The 19,676-nt window shown below is 53.7% G+C and overlaps 7 protein-coding genes across 7 annotated transcripts; 3 read left to right on the forward strand and 4 right to left on the reverse strand.

The window, feature by feature from the left end:
* Window positions 1–710: 710 nt before the first annotated feature.
* EI97DRAFT_466667 (uncharacterized protein) lies at window positions 711–3,562 on the reverse strand (the record flags this gene model as incomplete). The annotated part of the gene is made up of 2 exons (XM_033801545.1): window positions 711–3,238; window positions 3,331–3,562. The coding sequence occupies 2 exons, from the start codon at window positions 3,560–3,562 to the stop codon at window positions 711–713; spliced, it is 2,760 nt and encodes a 919-aa protein (XP_033654677.1).
* A 982-nt stretch (window positions 3,563–4,544) lies between these two features.
* On the forward strand, window positions 4,545–5,672 carry EI97DRAFT_432752 (magnesium-dependent phosphatase-1). Its single transcript, XM_033798234.1, has 3 exons — window positions 4,545–4,952; window positions 5,013–5,063; window positions 5,130–5,672. The coding sequence occupies exons 1-3, from the start codon at window positions 4,701–4,703 to the stop codon at window positions 5,445–5,447; spliced, it is 621 nt and encodes a 206-aa protein (XP_033654678.1). The 5' UTR covers window positions 4,545–4,700; the 3' UTR covers window positions 5,448–5,672.
* A 624-nt stretch (window positions 5,673–6,296) lies between these two features.
* On the reverse strand, window positions 6,297–7,742 carry EI97DRAFT_457855 (adenine nucleotide alpha hydrolases-like protein; the record flags this gene model as incomplete). The annotated part of the gene is made up of 2 exons (XM_033800853.1): window positions 6,297–7,129; window positions 7,202–7,742. 2 exons carry the CDS (start codon window positions 7,740–7,742, stop codon window positions 6,297–6,299), a joined length of 1,374 nt encoding a protein of 457 aa, XP_033654679.1.
* Window positions 7,743–8,451: 709 nt separating this feature from the next.
* On the reverse strand, window positions 8,452–11,321 carry EI97DRAFT_417229 (kinase-like protein). The gene is made up of 6 exons (XM_033796916.1): window positions 10,914–11,321; window positions 10,671–10,793; window positions 10,480–10,591; window positions 10,220–10,424; window positions 10,011–10,166; window positions 8,452–9,961 (listed from the first exon to the last, which is right to left on the reverse strand). Exons 1-6 carry the CDS (start codon window positions 10,954–10,956, stop codon window positions 8,936–8,938), a joined length of 1,665 nt encoding a protein of 554 aa, XP_033654680.1. The 5' UTR covers window positions 10,957–11,321; the 3' UTR covers window positions 8,452–8,935.
* A 537-nt stretch (window positions 11,322–11,858) lies between these two features.
* EI97DRAFT_310967 (uncharacterized protein) lies at window positions 11,859–12,201 on the forward strand. Its single transcript, XM_033794607.1, has one exon. The coding sequence runs from the start codon at window positions 11,932–11,934 to the stop codon at window positions 12,133–12,135; it is 204 nt and encodes a 67-aa protein (XP_033654681.1). The 5' UTR covers window positions 11,859–11,931; the 3' UTR covers window positions 12,136–12,201.
* A 1,912-nt stretch (window positions 12,202–14,113) lies between these two features.
* On the reverse strand, window positions 14,114–15,021 carry EI97DRAFT_441893 (uncharacterized protein; the record flags this gene model as incomplete). The annotated part of the gene is made up of 4 exons (XM_033799726.1): window positions 14,114–14,509; window positions 14,548–14,770; window positions 14,833–14,885; window positions 14,971–15,021. The coding sequence occupies 4 exons, from the start codon at window positions 15,019–15,021 to the stop codon at window positions 14,114–14,116; spliced, it is 723 nt and encodes a 240-aa protein (XP_033654682.1).
* Window positions 15,022–17,782: 2,761 nt separating this feature from the next.
* EI97DRAFT_375673 (uncharacterized protein) lies at window positions 17,783–19,644 on the forward strand (the record flags this gene model as incomplete). Its single annotated transcript, XM_033795523.1, has 3 exons — window positions 17,783–18,199; window positions 18,255–19,499; window positions 19,552–19,644. The coding sequence occupies 3 exons, from the start codon at window positions 17,783–17,785 to the stop codon at window positions 19,642–19,644; spliced, it is 1,755 nt and encodes a 584-aa protein (XP_033654683.1).
* Between the last annotated feature and the right edge of the window lie 32 nt (window positions 19,645–19,676).

Below are 19,676 nucleotides of genomic sequence, written 5' to 3' on the forward strand. Positions count from 1 at the left end.
CTTACTTTCAGTTGTTGAATTCCGCTCATGGGGGTTTCTCTTTTCGTTTCGTTGGTTAGAGTATTCTGGCCTATTACTTTTTTCACACATCGCCCTTCCCCTTGGATACTCGGATCGGACAAAACGGGGCGCAACGACATGGCTTGCATTTAGGATGTGTTGTTGGATCTAAGGATATGGCCATTTAGGGCAATGACGGGACCTATATTGTAGTTAGTAATTAATATTTTTGGCATGCACCTGGGGCGAGCACGGCGACATTACACATTTGAATACAAACTTGACAGGACGCCGATTGATCCCTACCTCGCTGACGCTTCTCAAGCCCATGCCATCTTGCTCACAGCCCCCTTTCTGCCATGTGCTGAAGCAACGCAACCTCTTAACCATGGATTGCTGAGCACCACGTACCGTGATTGATTTCCCAGCCCGAACCACTTCGCCTGCACTGCCCCTTATAACAGGTGGCAGTCAGGAACATATTCTCTTAACCAGTCACGAAAGGTACAAATGCCCCAGTATAAGACGCAGGAATCGTGGTCTACGGTGCTCCCATGTCCAAGAAACATGCAGTCTAAAAGAAAGACCTAGTGCTAGGTGCCGAAAGCCCCATGTATACGTTTGAAAGAGTTCGTGTGATTCATGGAAGACTCCCGTTTCGTCCATCACTGGCATACGGTTATTCCGACATGCCTCACCGGGCCTACACGCTACAAGGTGAATCCCCATTCGCACTCCCACCTTCCCGGACCCTCCACCACAATCTCCCCCTTCCCCTCGTCGAAGACGCCCACCCTGCCCTCCCCCAACCCATTCTGTCCCAACAGCACGACCCTCTCCAACCTCAACCCCTCTCCTCCATCCCCTCTATACCCAAGCACGCCCCTAACCACGAGCCGTCCCTCCTCAAACACAAACTCCACCTCCGTCACACCCCCCTGCACCAGGCTCTCCCCATCATCCACATACAGCCTCCCCCTCGCAGTCCCATTCCTATCCGGCGCAACCAGGAGCTCGAAACCCTCTCGCCTAACAGCCTTTGTAGTCATACCCGACCCCACACGAAGAGGCACGATACTCCCACCCCTCACATGAACGGGGATATCATCCAGCCCGACCCCGACCCTCGTTTCCCACCGCCCGACGCTCTCGATCCTGTCGTGCGTCCAGAAATCATACCACACGCCGTCTGGAAGATAGAAAGTGACGGCGTCGGAGCCCTCCGTGACGGGAGAAACCAGCAAAGCGTCGCCCCAGAACCACTGCTCCTGGATAGCAAACGTCTGCGCGTCGTGCGGATACAGGAAGAAGAGCGGATTCACCATCGGCGTGCCTTCTTTATGCTGATACCACATGGCCGTGTACGCGTAATCGAGTAACCTATACCTCACATCCAGCGCCCGCCTCGCCGCTCGCACCGTCTCGGGCCACTGGTAGAATTCCTGCGCGATGGCGTTATCGGCGGCGTGGTTGCGATAAAACGGCTGGAAGGCACCCAGCATGGCCCACCGCGCACACAGTGCGGGCTGCGCATTGCCGTTGAAACCGCAGATGTCGGAGCCGACCATGGGCATCTGGTGCATGGAGACGAAGGCCAGCATTTGGCGGACCGAGGTGCGGTAGTGGGCCCACGAGGACTCGTTGTCGCCGAACCAGTGGGCGGCTTTTGTTCCCGTACCGGCGAAGGTGGAGCGGGTCAGGACGAAGGGGCGGAGGTGGGGACGGCGGGCAAGCATGGAGGCGTAGGTTGTCGAGGCCATGAGGGCGCCGTGCAGATTGTGGGTGTCGTATTGCTGGGTGCCGTCGCAGTTTGTCAAGGTCGTGGGGAGGGTACGGTCGGAGAGGTTGGAGACGTCGTGCATTTTGATCTTGTACGCGGGAGAGAGGACGTCTCGGCCTATAGTACCTTTCATGGTGTTGAAGGCAGCGCGGCGAGGACATTGTGCTGAGAGATCATTGCCTTTCTTGTCACTGCCAATCAATTGTCTGGCTCCGAGTTTTCCCTTTGTAGATTCCGGCTGAAATGACGGTGGGAACCCTTCTATTGGCCTCCCCGTGTTAGGGCGCGGAGCATTCATCGGCTCAGGAGGGATATTCCAGTTCTTCGCAAGCTCAGCAGGATTACATTTGATGTCCGGGCAGAAATTGGACGCCTCGTTCATGTCGACCCATACGCCGTCAACGTCAATTCCTGTTGTTGGGTTGAAGAAAATGTCGAACTCGTTCGTCCACCACTGCTCCGTTCTCGGGTTTGACCAGTCTGGCCAGGCTTCTACTCCTGCCCACTGCACGCCTAAGTAAGGCTCTGGTTTGGAGGGGTCGGCGCGGAAGAAAACGTCCAGGTCGCGGCCGCGTTGATATGTTGGATACTCTCCTGCGGACAGAGTGGCAGCGATGGCTGGATCGAGAATGAGGATGTACTTTTGATCGCGCGAGTGCAGGGTAGCTACTAATTCGCGCATCTTGTCCTTGGGGAAGCGGTCTGGATCCAGAGTGAAATCCCGTCGGTAGTGCATGTAGTCGATATCGGTCCACATGACTTCGAGCGGGATCTCGGCTTTGGAGTAGTTCGCCACAACTTCGGCAACCATGTTGACGTCCCAGTATCCGTATTTGCATTGGTGGAATCCGAGAGTCCAGTAGGGGAACATGGCCGGGTAGCCGACGATGTCGGCATACTGGCGAGACACATCGGCGGGTTGCGGGCCGGCCATGAAGTAAAAGTCTAGCACCCCGCCTATGGTATTGTATTCCAGATACTGACCTTTGGAGTCTTGGTCGATGTTGATATTCATGCCGTTGGCGTTGAGGAGAAAGACTCCATGCGTTCCCTTGGCTCCGCGATGGTCAAAGTACACTGGATGGGTACCGTAGATATTGCTATTTTCAGGAATGCCTGGCGACTCGCTGTTCCAGAGACTACGCGTGTACCCGTTTGTGGCAAGGCGGAAAGAGTCGGAGTGCTCGCCCAGGCCGTAGAGGTTGGGGTCTTGAGGGAGCTTCGTGCGCAGCCTAATGTATTGCGATTCGTAGATGAGTTGGAAGTCTCGAGTATCGAAGAGTACCTCGTTGTTCGATTTGCGCGTGACTGTGAGGGAGAACGGGTTTGCTGTGAAGTTGAACTGCAAGGCCGCCTCGGTTGAGGATACTTTGTTGTGCTTGGGCCGTGGTAGAACCTCCTCTTGCACCTGATACATATTGAGACCGGCATCGTATATCTTGACATGAAGACGATCGCCTAAACCCATCAGTAAGCTTCTGTACCTCAACTCGAGGACTGCCGCAGCCACGGGTTGCTGCTGTTAGAAGGGAACGGGAAGAGCTTCTCACCCGTCTGATACTCGACCAGGAGCTTCAGCTCCTCCAAATCCTCCGCGTGAGCGTTACACTTGGGGCCATTGATCTTCAGATCAGCAGTAACGGAGTGGTCATTGCTGGCTATATTGGTTGCTGCATAACCAGGGCAGTTGCTGAGATCCACGCGGTTGGAGGCACCATCGGCTTGTGGAAAGGGTATTGCAGTGACCAGGCCAGAGCCCAGAAAGAGGAGTGGTATGAGCATGATGAGATCTAGGAAAAGAGAAGGGAAGGGTCGAACTTGAGGAAGTAGACTTGAGGGAATGAGAGTATATCAGTGAAATATAAAAGGAAGAACTCGAAGGAAAGTGTTCGGTGCCAGTCTTGGCATACTTGAGGCGGTCAGGTAGAATAGCTGTGTGACGACTACGGGATCATAAGTGGCCCTTGAGGCCTATGGTCAGTTCCAGTTGGGCACGGTCAGTGGAAGAATAAGGACCTGACTGCCTCTCTGTGGGCGGTGGCCGACGGTTCGAATGACATGCTACCTAGCTTGGTCGAACTACATGGGTATCAACCGGTAGCAAAGGGTTACTAGTCAATGTGCCCTGGTATCTGGGACTGTACGTGAGGACGGATTTGGCGCTCTCGTCGGCATCTCGCGATTAGGACATGAAGCTCTTCTTCCCACCTCAACGTATTGACAGAAGACAATCCTCAGTAACTGGATAGGTAGAACTATCATCCATCTCACGAAAGCCATGATCGTAAGAGTACCTTTCAGCCTAGAGCGTTTGAAGCGTAAGCCATACGTTATACCCCACTGGGTACACCCAGAGCACTCCGCCAAGGCAGAAGCTTGTACAGCTCTCATGATGAGACAAGCCACGCGACCGTGACATCCGCACGATGCGCTCCGGCATCTGTTTGAGAAGTGAATTGAGATATCTGGGCAGACTAGTGATGAGGTTGTACGAGTGATGTCTGCTGCGATCAGTCGCTAATGTCGGCTGCCCTGCGCCACAGCCGGCGCTAACCGTATGTGACATTCACACCTCTCGTATCTCTAGGCCCTTGATATATACTGCCGGTCTCAAGCAAAGGGTGGCATTTGTCTGGAAAATCCGTCATTGCAAAATACTGTATTGAAAGAAACCGCAGTTTTCGGCCCTTCAGTTCAGAGGTCCCTGACTAGATAAAGCGCCACCCTTCTTTTAAATAAGTGCGCACAGCCACAACCCGCCACTGCAGGTACCGAACGGTCCTGACGTCGTGCCCCTCCAAAAGTTCCCAATTCCGCAAACACTCACATTCTCCCACATCGTTCGTTTGTAACCCACATTCCGCTCCTCCTCGCCGTATTTCTACTTCTCATATACTTCACACTCTTTACATACAGGCCAATGCGCTCAAACGCACCCTCATCCAACACCGCCGCTTCGGCCGACCAGACATCATCCTGGCCATCCACACTCACAGACGGCCTCCCGCTCCCCAAGATGATCGTTTTCGATTTGGACTACACATTATGGCCGTTCTGGGTGGATACGCACGTCACGCCGCCCATCAAGGCGGTAGAAGGCGGCGCGAGCGTCAAGGATAGATACGGGGAGAGCTATGGCTTTTATCCTGACATTGGCGGAATTTTGGTGGCGGTATGTAGATGGCCAATCTTGTATATATATGTAGGCCAGAATGTACTGAGAGAAGTGTAGCTCAAGCAGAAAAATATACTCGTCGGTGCCGCATCACGGACACACGCACCGGTACTTCATTACCTCCTTCCCTCTCTCCGTTGCGCAACACACTTGCTAACCCTTATCTTTTTGCAGGATCTCGGACGCGAGATGCTCAAGCTTTTGACAGTACCGAATTCTTCCTCGTCGTCGCCGTCTTCCACGAAACGTGCAATCGATTACTTTGACTATCTCCAAATATACCCCGGCAGCAAGACCACGCACTTTGAGCGCATACAAAGAGAGAGCGGGATAGCGTATGAGGACATGTTGTTCTTTGACGATGAGAGCCGGAATAAGAACGTCGAGGCGCTCGGGGTGGTGATGCAGCTTGTCAGGGACGGCGTGTCGGTCGAGGAGTTGGATAATGGAATCAGGAGTTGGAGGAAGAGGAATAAGAGGATACGGAATTGAAGTGGGTAGGGGATGTTGAGGAGAAGGTTTCTGCCTCTGGGAATGATAGGTTGAAGAATATACGACGGATATGACGGACCGGTTTTTCGGGGTTTGGAGGCTTAACGAACGGATTGCATGGAATCATGGCCGTGACCGGTTACCAGTATCTAGCGAACGTGAAGACAACACTTCATAACGGATCACGTACGGAACGTGGCAGGGAGCCAAAGAAACGAATTTTATCAATACTAATCTCTCTAGCCACGCACCTGTGCTCCTCTTTCGCATGCCTCCACTTCTATCCTCTGTCCAACACTGCCGCTGCCGCTGCCCGAGTCGACATTGCCACTAAAACCACTGTTCACCAGCCAGACAATCCCTCAACATATCACCTGCATAATCCCGTTCCACGCAGAACACCACGACTGTGCGGTTCATTTCCCCTGGTTCAGTATGTGATAACCATCGAGTGCAATTACCACACGTAACGGCGCATTACGCTGAGGAATCGGTGCGTGTTGTCCCCGTTCCTGCAGCCAGGAGGTGTAACGGCGCATATGTGTGTGCCACGTACCCAGTTCGTACTAGATCTCAAGGGAAGTTCCGTTGGCATAGATGCGAACTCGCTAATCCGTCTTTCGTTGCGATTGAGTGACGGTAGCAAGTGCTCAGGCGGTCCTGAGTGCTGAAGCGATGATACGGGGCCGAACCACGGGGCTCTGACCCTCTCGCCCCAGCTCTCGAATGGCATTCAGCCGCCTCTTCGATGCCAATGGCACCGCATGCCTTCCCTCTCTTCTCGGCCTCGATTCCAGCTAACCTTTTTTGCGATACTCCGAAGTCTCTTATAACGCAAAACAGGGTCTCTCAGTCAACCAGTACGCTCTTCGCAATCCCGTTCGTCACATGTAGCAGCATCCCATCATCCCGCTTCTCCTCGCCCTCATACACGACCTCAACAGCATGCTTCGGCCTATTCTTGTTCAACTGCTCCACCAGCTGGCACGCCTGACAAATCTCCTGGCTCGTCATGGCACCACAGCCAGGCCGTTTGCAGAATCCCACGACCTGTTTGCCCGTCCTGCGTGATGGCAGCAGTTGTCCTTTTGACGCTTTCTTGTGGTTGTTGTTGGTGTTGTTATTCGTCTTCTTATCGGATTTCGGTAGCGGTACTGCGCCGTTCATACCCGGGGATGCGCAACTACTAGAAGTGATCTCCACCTCCAGCTCCTTCTCCACAGCCTCCCGATCCAGCGTCAATTGCTCCTCCATCTTTTCCATGTAACCCCCCGTAGCTCCCGGTTTCGAGCTCCCACATCCCCCTTCCTCCTCCTCAGCCACCGCCACGCTCCCCTGGCAAACACCTCCACACCCTTCCTCATTCCCCGGTACCAACTTGGCCATATCCTCTCCGCTGCGCACGATATCCAAGATGGCGCTGGGCCGTGTTCTTTCGAGGCTCTTGATCAGGCTGCGTGCGGTGCCGCGGAAGGCTTCGGGAGAGTAGATGCATTCGGTGCTGAAGTAGTCGAGTTTCTTGTGGTGGGCGTAGAGGACGATTTCCTTCTCGTAGGCGTACTTGAGGGGTTTGCTGCGCTTGATGTGTGGGCGGGAATTGGGATCCGTGGACGCAACCGCAGAGGGGGTCGATGTGACTATCGACGTCGTCCTCGCCAGTCGAGGCAAATCGCCGCGGAGCACTGTGCCCATCCAGAGTATTAGCACACAAAATCTACCCTTCCAAAGCTGAAGATCAAGATGATCAAACATACAATTCATCAACACCGTCTCCGCAATATCATCCGCATTATGCCCCGTAACCACATGCCGGACGCCCAACCTCGCCGCCCCGCGATCCAGCGCCTGCCGCCGAAAAACCCCACAATACGTACAATTCCCCTTCTTGCCCACCTGCTCGACGACCTGATCCATGGTCCACCCGTACAACTCGTCGTACCCCAGAATCGTCAGCGGCATGCCGTACTGCACGGCATTCCGCTTGACCGTCTCGAGCGAGTCGTCGCGGTAACCCCGGATCCCCTCGTCGATGGAGAGCAGCACGAGGTCGAGGCCGTAGTCGTGTCGCTCGTTGAGCGTCTTGAGCACCGAGGCGAGCACCGTGCTGTCCTTGCCGCCCGAGGCGCCGATGGCGATGCGCTCGCCCCGCTGGAACAGCGACGAGGCGGTTATGGTGTGGTGGATTTCCGTCTCGAAGGCCGTCGTGAAGCACGAGACGCAGAGCTTGGAGCCGTCTTTTGGCCGCCGGATCTTGGCGGACTGCGTCTTGCAGTGGTGGCAGGGAGAGGGCGGCATCTTGATTTCGAGGGTGTAAAGTATATGGGCGCGCTTTGGGCGCCGCGCTGCGATGAGGTTGAATGATGGTGTTGCGGGGCAATTATTTTGAGGCATCGGAAGTTTTTGTGGCGGTGCCAGTCGAGTCAGTTGTGGCGTCAGATCTGGTTATGCGGAGTCATGCTCCTCCCCATAGATGAGTGAATTTGACATCGGACCTTCTAGGCTGTTCCAAAAAGTCTGCCCCTTAAGCTATGCCTCGTTGAGAATCCATACTCTTAAAAACTAAGTTTTCATCTCCGTGAATGCTATCCTCCAGCCAGGGGCATGGAACGCTAGCTCTGCGCGGTAGTCTGTTGAGCAACAAACTAGGTAGAGCTCTGTCAATGTAGGTTTCCACATCTTCCCCCGCTCATCCACCTCATAACGGAATAACGTAGAGGAGACTGATTTCCAGTCGAGCGTTACGGTTTCGCGCTGAACATGCGTCTTATACAGAGTAGCAAAACTTAGGGCCCCTCAATCACCCAACCAGACTGCGCAGTTGACATCCTTATTATCTTCTAGTCCCAGTAACGCACCAAGTCAATGATTTCGTTCAGCCCCGCCGGAACAACATGCACGCTGCAAGACCTTTTCAACTTCAATTTTTTGATAGATTCCTAGAGGCCAATAGTCACGCCTAAGAATCAAACACAAAAATCCAGAAACGGGAAGATAAAAGTATTGGGTATTTTCAAAAACCAATATGCACAAACTCCACTGCAGATTCCTCCATCTTTAGTTCCCTCCCTTTCCCACGTTCACATCCAACTCTGATATCCCCGTTTCTACATGTACAAGTACTCGCAACTGCTCTTCCTGGTCCTCCTCTGTACCTTTGCCCCCCACTGAACGCGTCGTCTGAGCATTCCTATTGATGCCCTCCCTCCAAACGCTGCAATCATGCCCACAACGCCTCGCCAAATGCATAAACCCTAGAGTAAAACCTCCAGGGATACGCATAGGATGCTTTATGCAAAATACATCGACGAAGAAGCCATGCCATTGGTGTACATAGACACCAAGAACGGACTAAGTGGTATGAGCCAGAACTCCATAACGCCTCTCATGCTGTAAGACGCAGCAATGTCGAAAACTTCCGAAACGAAAGCAAAAAGCGAATTTCTCAAAGATGCGGAAAGCCGGAGACGGATTTGCCCATGGAAGATCGCTCACGTATTGCTGATGATGACTCGGGCGCCCTCCTTTCCCAGCACACCCCTCTCTTTGGCCTTGGGACTCCTGTCCCGACCCTTCTTGCGGGATAAGAAACCGAGCATGCCCGTTGGCTTTTCGGCATTCGGATTCTGTATGAGCGAAGAGCTCTGATTAGCCATATCGGACCACGAGCCGGTCTCGTTGAGTACTACCTGTACGCCGCCGCCCATGCTGGTACTGCGCTGCGGACCCCGCTGGCGGCTGTTCATCGGGCGGGAAAACGAGGGCGTCGAAGTTTCCGAGGCATCGACGGGGTAATGCTCAGAACGGTCTCCGCGTTGGGAGGAAGGCGAAGCCCTCGAACCGTGGTGTGGGAGAGTGGTGGTAGCTAGGGGAGGGCTTCCGCTGGGCGAGTGTGTCGTGGAGCGAGCAGTCGTGGTAGACCGAGTTGGGCGGAGCTGATCGTCCTGTGAAGTTTTGGATTGAGCCCCGTCCCTGGGCGAACTTGAAGTGGTGGGTGTATTTGCGCTGTTGTTACTGATGTGCGACATGGTCGATTCGTCCGTGACGGCTACCGCAGCAGGTCGCTGCTCCGCAACGGTGGTGTAATTGAAAGGCTCGAATAGCGTCTCAATCATCTTATGGAGTTCCTCTGCGCGTATTTCCTGCTCTGTAGCATCTTCCTTCAGCGCCTCCCGCGGTTTCTGTCTCCGTGCACGAGCTTCCAAAGGCGCCTCCTCAAGAAGCAACTCCTCCAAATCGTACGTTGCGTCAAAATTTGTCTTATCGCTTGACGGACGGAAAATAGGCTCAATCTCCTTTCTCTCCAGCGCTTCAAAATCCAACGGCCGGAAGAAAGGATTATCAGTAAAGGTTTCAAATCCAATCGCACCAATCCGCTTCTTGCGGTCCTTTTCCAAGAGCGAGCTGATTGCGTGTAGGCAAGGCATGGTGACTGGGGGGCTTGTGACCGGATAGGTGGGCTCACCCTTCAGGATCTTTTGTGCGAGCGAATCGTGACTGTTGGCCTCAAAGGGGCGCTGCTTGAGCGTCAGTGAACACCCTCGAAAAGCGAAATGCTTGACGAACCCTGTTGTATATACACTCATAGAAGAGCACACCTAGTGACCACCAATCTACCTCGCAAGAGTAACCCTTGCCTTCGTAGACCTCGGGTGCAAGATAGGCCAGCGTGCCAGACTTACTGGTCAGGGGCTTGTGAGGGGTAAAGTCGGAGGCAACGTTCTGCAGGCATGAGCATGAGGTCATGGTCTGAGGAGGACAGGGTGTGAACGTACAAAGTCTGCCAGATGGACGTGTCCGTCGGAGTCCAGAAGTACATTGTCCGGCTTGATGTCACGATGCACGATGCCCTGTTGATGTATGTACCGCACTGCACACCCAAGCTCGGCTATCCAGAAGCGAACCGCTTCTTCTGTGAACGTCTTTCGCGAGATGTGAAAGCGTAGATCGCCGCCATTCATGAGGTCGACGACGATATATCTGTAGAGTCCGGGTCAGATGGTCCTCTCGAGCGCCATATCAGGGGCTACCATACAAGTACTCAATGTCCTGGAAGCTGTACCGCAGATTGCACAGGAAGGGGTGATTGAGGTGTTCGAGCATACGGCGTTCACGGATGATGTTGCGCACGCTCTCGGACCGTACAACTGTGACACGGCGTCAGCTTCAGGGCCCCTAGTCGGCATCGGGCAAGTGGCTGCTCGCTCACAACCGGGGCGTACACACCTTCATCTTTTCTTATGTACTTGAGAGCAAAGGTGAGGCCGGTGTCCTTTCGCTCGACTATGCGCACCTTGCCAAAGGCGCCCTTGCCTACGACTCGTAGTAACCGGAAGTGATTGAGGTTCACTAGTAATGACGTCAAGTCAGTAAATGTATGCAGACCAAGTACCATCCCACGGTTGTAGAGAGTGTGTGAAGGCGGATTTGGAGGGAACTAGCGAAAGTTGACGGCGGAGGGTTGCGAACCTTGGTCGGTGAAGACGACGGGCTTCCCGTTGTTCTGACCCATTGCGAGTCACAATGACTGAAAGCCTCCTTGGAAACAGCGACGCCGGCTACGAATGCATGAGAGGGCGAGCGGTCGAACTGGAAGGAGAGGGCTGGTGAGGAGCGTTGCCTGGGTGTGGTGGTGATGCGGGGGACAAGAGAAGCGACGGGGGGTTGCGGAGGGCAGGCTCGGCGCGGCTGTGAGGATGTCCTTTCAGGATGGGACGACGACGAGGCGCAGCGGGCAGGAGTTGATATGGCGAGAGATGGAAATAATGGCAGAGGGATAGAAAGGAGAAGAAGTTGATGAAGCCCTGGAATAGGAGCGCTGAGGCCCCAGGGTAGGCTAGGGACCAGGGGGGAATTCTGCGGCGGCGTGAATGGCGGTCCTTGGGTTGCTCTGAGGATGGACATGGGAGCGGATGGACCGCCTAGCACGCGTTGCTCTAGTCAGGGCGGGGCTTGGCCGACCATGCCTATCAAAGCGGAGCTAGCCCTTGAGGCACTCGGACACGTTCCGCTTAAAACACAGTCCAACAAGCAGCAGCCTGCCAGAAAGAGGGTTGAAAGGCGCTCGGATTTCCTTTTCTCCTTTTTGCCTTTCTTCTGGGCGCTGGCAAGTTGTGGACTGCTGCAACATGTCTGCGCAGGCTCGCGGCCGTTATGCCTGCTGCCATGGCCCAGTTTGGGCTGACTCGCCGGTCCTCGCAGCCCCTGTTCATCTCACACAACCCGGGCTGACTGTGCACTATCTGCCAATCTGTAAAGTTCACTGGAGGGGATAGACTAGGTAGCCCTGCACCCGCCTCAAGCCTGGGACTTGCTGAACAGAAGAGGGGGGGAAAAGGAGCACGTGGAACGTCGCCGACCAAATTAAATCCGGGCAAGATTCCAGGAACGTGTTCTCCAGTTTGCCACCCAGCACGGGGAAGCGCCCTGCTGGCAGAAAAGACCAGAAAACTTTGGAAGAGATTTCGAACTTCTTTGATGCTTCCTGATGGGTGCCCGCCACGCTTTCACCGCATCCCTCCGGTCGGGAACTGGCGCCAAAGGTGAAACCAAGTGCCCGACCGGGGCTACCCTTCGGACTGCAGCTGTTGGCAGGGCTCGACGGATAACCACATGGGCTTGTGCCAATTTATTTCAGGCGAGTCCACACGACGGCCACGAGAGCGCCTCCACGTGGGACTGTGACACGTGAGCCTCAGTCATCCTGTGGGAGATGCTGATTTGTTTGTTTTGCCTCTCAGCACCCCCAAGCTCTTGATCAGCCTCCAAGCATCGTTGGCGGAGCTTGTTTTTGTTCGGTGCCACTGTCCTTCTGAAGCGGCCTTGGAGCTGCCGTCGCGTCTTTTACCACTTCTGGGGAAGGACGCATCATCCAAGTCCTTTTGCTGGATGGCTCTCTCCGTAACAGGACACCAACCGCCATGCTGGTAGACTAAATGTCCGGCTTCGTCCTGCAAGGGAGAAGAAATGCCCACTGTCTCGGAACAGGCGCCGCTGGACTCTGTCTGGGATGCCGAAACTATGCGTAACGTACTCTACGCATGGTACAATCTAGATGCATAGTGTCTCTTAGCGTGGGAGCCGCTCTGACGTACGTCTGTCTATCCGATCTGTTGCTTTTGAAAAAGTTATATCACAACAGCAGTCATGGACAGCACATCACTGCTTTCCCAGCATGAAAGTCGAACTCCAACAGTTCCCCACTTCCTCGTGTCTGCACGCCACATAGCTTCCTTCCACTTGGCTGCAGCCACACGCGGAATTCGTGCCTCAGAGGGCAGCAATAATGCTGCAGTACAATCGACGTACGGAGTACAGTAGCTTCACAACACCTCCTGCACTCACCCACGGAACCGTCAAGAAGGAACTTTGGGACTCCCACGGTAATAAAGCTCCGTACTCATGAACTAAAATCTCCGTTCATTTTAACAACAGCCTCGTCTTTCCCAGCCGCAACACGAGGATGTAACAATCTCGGGACTCTCGAGCCAGCTTGTGGTATCATCGCTGACCTGCAGTTCCATTCCTCGTCATTATTTTGCGCCTCCTATCGGCACAGCAACAACGACTACTCTGCAAACACTGAGCAGCAAGCCATGGGCCGCGCCAATCTCCACATCCTCGTTTCTGGGGCCAAAGGAAGCTCTCCGCTGTGTGTGGAAATGGGCGTCGTCCTTCGTTAGAAGTCGATAGGCGTCCTGTGCACAAAAATGGTATGTACCTAGGGGATTCAACAAGAGCGACGATCTCTCCCTAGTCGCATAAGAGAATCCCAGCAGTACGGATTCAAAACAGGACTTCGCGTATGGAATCGTCAAGAGCATGCGGGCTTCCCTTTATTTGGAGTAGCATTTGCCCTATACAGCCACGTGCGCTGTAACCATCCGAAGCGAGCCCAGGGGTGTCTGAAACCGTGTATTAGTATTCCGTACGACCATACCACATGGCCCATGGCTATCTCTCACCGTTCACGATCCTTCGTCTCGCACCCGACTTCACTGGGGTGACGCCACAGCCATTAGTCTATTGCGGCAGCATCAATCCGCACACTCCACTGGCGATCAGTCAAACTCTCACGATCCTATCCCCTTCAAAACCAGCTTTGCACACCTGGATTTCACTTCGGCTACACCGCGTCTGAGCGGCCTCTCCTTCCAGCTGCAACATGCATGGAACCCGCGCTCCCCGTCCCAGCTCCCCGTCCACCACGCTGCCCAATCGCTGCGACAGCGGACTTTGGAGTGTCGCATACGCCTGTTGTCCCTCCAGATCACCACAGCGACCGTGTGCAGCCTCAGCGCCAGCCCCGACGGACGTGGTGATTCGTCTTTGGTTGTGTTCTCTTGCGAGGCACGGCCGGTGTTGCTGTCGCCCAGCTGCTGCAACGGAATTTTTAAATTTAGGATGCCTCTCGGGGATCAACCGACATCGAGGCTGCATCAACTTCATTGTGATCGAATGCTGACCTCAGCCGTGCAGAGTGTAGCGGTACCTAGAAGCGTCTTACTTGCGCGCGCATAGACAGCTGGATACGTACCAGCGGCGACACCGGAATGAGCAAAGGGGATGCAGGAAGCCAGTCTGCGTACAATGGGTTAGCTGACCATAATAATCAACGCAAGACTGTCTTTGATGTCTATAAACTAGGGAGTCTCAACTTGTCGATATACCTAGATCGAGTGGTTGGTTAGAACGGGAGATTCTGCGTCAAAGGCACTGACGATCGGTTGGTGTTGCAGTTGTCTTTCTCCGACCGGCAAGCTGCATGCTGAACCTTCCGACTGAGACACGAAGCACTGCTGATGGGAGACCGGAAGGGATACGAAGGCACGTGGCGATTGCAGCATTGTGTTCCCATCCAGCAGAAACACGGCGTACTGTGCTATCGTGGACGTCAACTGTCCAGAGGTCCTCCCGCTGAGCGAGACTTCGCAAGAAAGATCGACTGCTCCTTCAAAAACACCAGCAATTATCAGACTCTCCCATCCACACGCACATATCCACTCATGGCCCATCCAACTCCTCCACATCGCTCCCCTTCGAAACAACACTACAGCCTCGCAAGGCTGACAAAAATAAGCAACACCGACGATCCTCCACACACCGGCCTTTTCCCCGGCGTAAGAACTTTGTTACCCGACTTCGGATATGCCCTCAGAAGTCCGGTCTCTGGGACGGTCTCGCTGTTTGACCGATTCCATACGCCCAACTCGGCGTCGCTGATCGTGCGGATGATGGCTTTGTTGTGTTGTAGCGAGACATCCACTGCTATGCGTAACCACCTTGGTGCACTCAATGTTGGGGACGAGGCGTATGGAGATGACGTCCTTGAAGGAACAAGGCGATTCTTTCTTTTCTAACCGCCACGATGTGCGCATACTATACCTACAGTATCTTCGCTACCGAACGAACTTCTTGACGGAAGCCGCTCGATCCTGGACGCTGGCGAGTGCACAGCACACGGTTAACAAGCGAATGTCCGATCCCAACTTAAACTTGCAAACTCCGACACAGGTACTGTCCCCACCACGCATCCATCTCGATTCCCACGGCTGTTGGGATTCCAAGAAGGCGGCATTCTCTCACTGGCACTTAGCAGCAAAACAAAGTACTACATACCCAAATACAGTAAGCCGATGCGGTCACAAACCGTCATCTCGCCAAACCCGCCATTAAATTTTAATAGGTAAAATCTCACGTAAAGAGGTAAAATGCACAACAAAAGGTAGGTACAACACGGTACAGTAAGCCGGGCTCGGTCGCCTGTTGCTTGTAGTAGAAGCATGTCCCTGTCCCTCATCTATGCCTCGTGGGTTTGTACTACACATTCGATTACCTAACGCGGGCCGGGGATCCCTGTGCCCCGCGTGTGTATGTATTGGGTATTGATTGGGAAGATAGGCGAGGTGCTAGCGGTTGAGAGTAATTATGTCAAGTTATTATTAGTCTGGTAGCTAGCGACTGTTGTTTTCAAAATCTGGAGCCGCAGTACTGTTGGAAGATGGGCAAGTAGGTGAGCTGCCATGCGACACTCTGATAAAGCACGCACAGCTTCAGATGCTTGCACACGATACATATATGGAGGGGGATTAATGGATTCATCTGTCTTGATATTCACTTCCCACTTCGAATACTTGCTTACAGAGTACAATACGCTTCACTTTCCGCTCACTCCCGTATACACAGCTGCGGCTTGTGTATGTAAACGCAGTATTTCGCACTTCTAGCTGCGCGACAGACCTGGGGTTCCCTTGCTTCCTGCCGTATTCGCACAGTGCCGATGCGGAGTCTGCTTCTGAGGCAAAGATACTCTGTAACAAAATTCTCATGGTTAGCGGAATTGCGATATCTGCAGCAGGGTGCAGGAAGAAGCTTAGGAACCATTAGATGGGAGCGGCGCTGATGGGAGAGGAGGGAATGTGTTATCGTAATTCGTGCCACCTTCTATCCCTTGAAAAGGAGCGAGTCTTGCATCATGATAGGCTTCCTGGGCGAGATGTGGGATACTTCAAGTATTAGAAATGTTGTGTGGTTTGAAGTGCTGTGTGATGGATGGGCATTACTTTGTATCAATAGCTGTACGGATCTAAGGGTAGAGGAGAATTGAGTAAAGCAGTCTACCTGCTGCAAGACGTATAATCTGGCAGTAGGATTTCTCCGTCGTGTCGAGTGAGACTGCTGTGGAACTGCTAGGAAGTATGAGTAGGGAGTGTACAGGTCAAGTCCGAAAAGGACTTCGTATAGCCGAGTCTAGCTGCAATTGGTGATTCAATTCAGGGGTGAAGAGCTCCAGTGTGCGAGCAAGAAAAGAAGCGGCGGAGCAGATAGGTGTGCTGAGCAGAACCGACTTACATTTCAACCGAGATAGTATGTCAGTTTCTCGTCACTGAATGGGATTTGATTGTCCGCTTAACATGGGGTTAAGCACGACGGGGACGCTTGAGCGGGCCTGGATTGCTCTTCTGTTTGTGCAATATGTTCGAGCCCATCTCTTACAGACGAAGTTAGGACGGCTTTGGGTTTCTCCTGTCGACTCTGCAATGCGAGAAGCTTGACAGGAGGCTATATCCGCATTGGAGCTGACGTTCTGTGTGGAGTTTTCACGAGAAACCTGGAAATTGCATTAGCTATATGATAATGGTTATACTAGACTGTTCGCCATTGGGGAGTGCAAACGCCCGGAAAGCATCAACGGACCATAATGGCATTGAATATCTGATAGCAAGACTGATGTGCGGCTAAAGAAGAAAATCATGTCAGTGTGTTAGTGGTGTAGTAATACCTCACACAGCGCAACCTCTATACACGATGAGCGTTTGCGCACTACCTCGGTAGTTGACGCAGTAGTCAAAGTCATCGTCCTGAACAACCTACCTAGTCACTGGTGATGATGACATAATCATTCAGGAGTACCTAGAATATCAGCATGGCTGACTTGCGGTGGACTCACATATGGGTGCAATGGTCTCGATCCATCTGTCTAATCATTGGATTCTGTCTTTGCGCAGATAGATCCCAAGCTGGACAAGATCCTGAGGGACCGTGATTTTCTTCGCTGTGAATCGTGTTCAGTACGCGACAAATATTGATTGTCCGCCCCATCTGGCAAGCTCGTAAACAAACTCGGGCGCCTAGGTGACGATTTGAGATTTGCACAATTCGCGAAATAGGGGCACCATATCGAAAGCGGGAAAAGAGCATTCAGGATATGAAATTTTGCGGATGGATCTATGCCGGACTGGGGTTTTTTTCCATTACAAATGCGCTCGTGCGCGTCACCCGTGCGCCCAGCAGGTCGAGCGCAGCATGTGCAGATGCCGCGACGAGAAGAGGATTCGATGGGAAAGCAGAGATGCCGCACTGCCAGAAGTCGCGGTTCAGGAAGAATCTGCGAGGGTGGAAGAGGAGCCATGTTGAATCTGGCGATGCTTGTTTGACATCACACAAACGCGGGTGGTTGCTGGGGAATCAGCGCGTTCACTAGCGCCGCACGGACAATGGTTCCTCGCGACTTCTACCCATGCCAGCCACAACAAACTCATCCTCCCGTCTCACCCTCCACTTCTGTCTTCATCATTGAAACTTTGTCTCTCGCTGCTCAATTGTCTTCCATCTGTCCTTGGCCAACCCCCAGTAGCTCTTTGTCGACATCATGGCCGCCGTCCGCTGCTAGGTAAAGGCGTAAACGTGCATTCAAGTCGCGTCCCGGCAGAGCTTGAGCTGCCCCTCCTCCTCTCCACCAGCACATCCTATTCGCCGCGAGCTCCTTCACGGTGCTGTGAACAAGCTCACGTATGGCCGCTGTGGCCATTCCACCGTCTCCCCAGATCGCCTCAACCATGACCAACCGTCGCGTCCCTTTGGCCACACTCCAGAACGCAGCAAATTCCCCGTTACGCGCCCCTGCCGCAGGAACAAAGAGACAGCGCTCGCATGCCAGCGAACAACGGGACCTTCCCTACGGACAGCCTCCCCCGAAGAAGCAGGTAGTCGAGGTGGACGACGCGGAAGCTCGACGATATGGTCTCCCTCGCCGAAGCGGGGCCACACCCACGACCCTCCAAAAGAAGCTCGAAGCTGCTCGAGATACCAAAGCTCTATCGAAGCATACCCGGACGCTGAGTGAGAATCTGGAGACCATTCGACAATGGCAACGGCACTATCGCAAGATGTTCCCGAGCTTCGTTTTCTATTTCGAAAGCATACCGGATGAGGTAAAGGGAAAGGTCCTTCGGCAGGTTCTCGCTCTGGGTGCTGTATGTATATGGAAGCCTTTGTACAATGTGTGTCCTAAAGCTAACTTTGGGACAGCGCGAGGTGAAGTTCTTCTCTCGAGAAGCTACACATGTCATCACGACGCGGCCAATCCCTCCTGAGCTCGACACTAGCTCCTCCTCCAATACAAAAGGCACCATCAATCCTGCGCAGCTTGAAAACAAGAGGTCCGTATTCGATACCGCTCTCCAGAAGACGAGCAATGTGGACATCCTGCACAAGGCACGCGAGATGGGAATGAAGATCTGGTCGGCGGAAAAGCTTCAACGCATGCTGGACACCATGTTCAATACCAACACTGGGGAGCAGCCGCCGGATTATACGACGAGGAACGCTGTGAGCCAGAGTCGGTCGACGCGTCAAACTGACCTTGGAAAGCTACTGCAAAATGAAAGGCTGAATGGCCCCTTGGACCGCGATTACTCCGTCGCTACTCAGGACGTAATCCAACTGCGCGGATACTACATATATGTCCACGACATGGATGAAGTGACACGACCCGTAATGGTTCGAGAATATCCCAAAGTCTCTAAAAAAGAAGATGGGAAATGGCCCCAATTCCGAGTATCAGGTGCCGGAAAGTGTCCGTTCGTGTTGGATCTCAATCATCTGCGAAGGCAGCAAGAGCTGGATCAGGTCGAAAAGGCCAGGACTCTGAGGACGGTGGCTCCTCGCACCCGTGCCGCGGCCGCTTTGGAGGAGAAGCGCGCTCTCTGTGAGAATAATAACCTCGCAAGACCCGTCGGAGGAAGGAACCAAGCTCCTGTGGAAGATCATGCTAAGCCCCTGGATCCCCCGAAGATGGTCGCTGCCAAAAGAACGAACACGGACAGCATGCCCCCGCTCTTTGGCAGCGCACAGGCGAATATTCGCGCCATACCGAGGCTCGTTGGTGGAGAGCCTGTCGCGTCTGGGATCCAGCCATCCAACGTTACATCTGCCATTCAGTCACAGATGATTTCGTCTACTGCTGCTGCCCCTGGCGCACGAGCTGGGAATAGCCGGGAGGTTAATCAATTGAAGAGAAAGATACTCGAGAAAGGTAACGGCTCAACCGTCTTGGAATCCCTAAGAGCTTCGGTGAGCGTCGATGTGGTTCCACAGCGAGCGGCAAAGCGAAAGGCCCAAGATGCGCTGGGCTACACCAGAGAGGTGATGCCCACGATAGAAGAGAAACAGGCCCGCAAGATTGCAATCGCTCGCCGTCGCAAAGCTGCCGAAAAGGAACTCAAACCCGGGTACTGCGAGAATTGCAGGGAAAAATTCGATGATTTCGATGAAGTAGGTTTCGCTGCCATTGCCGTACTTGAGGTCTCTACTAATCCCTGTAAAGCACATCGTGTCACGCAAACATCGCAAGTTCGCCCAAACGGCAGATAACTGGCTGGAATTGGACCAGCTTCTGGCCCAGCTTGCTCGCCAATGACGAGCAGGCGATCTCTATATACCCCTGATACC

The sequence above is a fragment of the Westerdykella ornata genome (genome assembly GCF_010094085.1).
Source record: "Westerdykella ornata strain CBS 379.55 unplaced genomic scaffold EI97scaffold_8, whole genome shotgun sequence".
NCBI classification, from domain to species: domain Eukaryota; kingdom Fungi; phylum Ascomycota; class Dothideomycetes; order Pleosporales; family Sporormiaceae; genus Westerdykella; species Westerdykella ornata.

Bases quoted from the DNA above. Each gene is read 5' to 3' on its own strand.
- EI97DRAFT_417229 (XM_033796916.1), bottom strand. From the start codon at position 10,956: ATGGGTCAGAACAACGGGAAGCCCGTCGTCTTCACCGACCAAG. The intron at 10,425-10,479 runs GTATGGTAGCCC...CGGACTCTACAG, and splicing joins TTCCAGGACATTGAGTACTT to ATATATCGTCGTCGACCTCA. The intron at 10,167-10,219 runs GTACGTTCACAC...TCATGCCTGCAG, and splicing joins ACGTCCATCTGGCAGACTTT to AACGTTGCCTCCGACTTTAC.
- EI97DRAFT_432752 (XM_033798234.1), top strand. From the start codon at position 4,701: ATGCGCTCAAACGCACCCTCATCCAACACCGCCGCTTCGGCCGACCAG. The intron at 4,953-5,012 runs GTATGTAGATGG...AGAGAAGTGTAG, and splicing joins TTGGCGGAATTTTGGTGGCG to CTCAAGCAGAAAAATATACT. The intron at 5,064-5,129 runs GTACTTCATTAC...ATCTTTTTGCAG, and splicing joins CATCACGGACACACGCACCG to GATCTCGGACGCGAGATGCT.
- EI97DRAFT_310967 (XM_033794607.1), top strand. From the start codon at position 11,932: ATGGGTGCCCGCCACGCTTTCACCGCATCCCTCCGGTCGGGAACTGGC.